This window comes from Odontomachus brunneus, unplaced genomic scaffold (genome assembly GCF_010583005.1).
Source record: "Odontomachus brunneus isolate Ranch 3 - 2012 unplaced genomic scaffold, Obru_v1 Obru_scaffold_220, whole genome shotgun sequence".
Taxonomy (NCBI): domain Eukaryota; kingdom Metazoa; phylum Arthropoda; class Insecta; order Hymenoptera; family Formicidae; genus Odontomachus; species Odontomachus brunneus.
The window spans coordinates 273,142-274,197 of NW_022639670.1; the positions used below are offsets into that span (position 1 = coordinate 273,142).

The 1,056-nt window shown below is 64.2% G+C and overlaps 1 protein-coding gene across 1 annotated transcript in view; it reads left to right on the forward strand.

Annotated features, from left to right (window-relative positions):
* Nucleotides 1–152: 152 nt before the first annotated feature.
* The window catches only part of LOC116852372, an 8,685-nt gene continuing 7,781 nt past the window's right edge, over nucleotides 153–1,056 (forward strand). Inside the window, exon 1 of the mRNA XM_032832652.1 lies at nucleotides 153–1,053. Within this exon, the coding sequence (XP_032688543.1) occupies nucleotides 153–1,053 (901 nt within the window). The remainder of the gene's footprint in view (nucleotides 1,054–1,056) is intronic.

Below are 1,056 nucleotides of genomic sequence, written 5' to 3' on the forward strand. Positions count from 1 at the left end.
CCGACTGGGAGGAGGCTACGGCTACAGCCAATGTAGCCGTAGCGTGTGCCGTGCGCTCCATACGGCGGCTGGGCCTACGGGTGGCCCCCCAAAAGACCGAGTGTATGTTCGTGTACGGTCGGTCTGCGGGGGTCCCCCCGAGGTCCAGCATCATGATAGAGTCAGCCCGCGTGGAGGTGACCCCAGGCATCAAGTACCTGGGGCTCCACCTGGATGGCCGGTGGGACTTCACCTCTCATTTTGAGAGGCTGAGTCCCAAGTTGGGGAGAGTCGCGGCTGCATTGTGCAGCCTCCTCCCCAACATCGGTGGTCCGGACAACCGAGTTCGCAGGCTGTATGCGAACACCGTCACGTCCATTGCCCTATACGGGCCGCCAGTTTGGGCGGAAAGGACGGGGGCCAAGCGGCGCATCGTGCAAATTTTGCACGGTGCGCAGCGATTAATGGCCACCCGCCTAGTCAAGGCGTACAGGACGGTGTCGCATGCAGCCGTCACGGCCCTGGCCGGCATGATACCGGCGGAGCTCCTGGCGAGGTTGTACGCCGAAACGTACAACAGGGTCGCGGAGCTCCGTCGGCGAGAGGGAGACCATCTGGTTACGGCCAGGGACGTGCAGAGGATACGCGACTCGGCCCGGCGTAGGGCCCTCCGGCGATGGCAAAGATCGCTGGGGGCCCCGAACATGCCGGGAATCCGGACCATCGCGGCCATCCGTCCCTGCCTGCTGCAATGGGTGGGCAGGGCACATGGCGGGCTGTCATATCACATGACACAGGTGTTGACCGGGCACGGCTGCTTCGGTCGATACCTGCGTCGAATAGGCAAGGAGCGCACGGCACAATTCCACCACTGCGCGGCTGGTGAAGACTCTGCGGAGCACACGCTACAGGAGTGCCCAGCGTGGGCTCAGGAACGCGGAGTCCTCACCACAGTGGTTGGCCAGGATCTCCGGCTCCCGAGCATCATACCAAAGATGCTCGAGAGCCGGGAAGCATGGGAGGCGGTGGCCTCCTTCTGTCGCGACGTCATGTCGCAGAAGGAGGCCGCCGAACGCG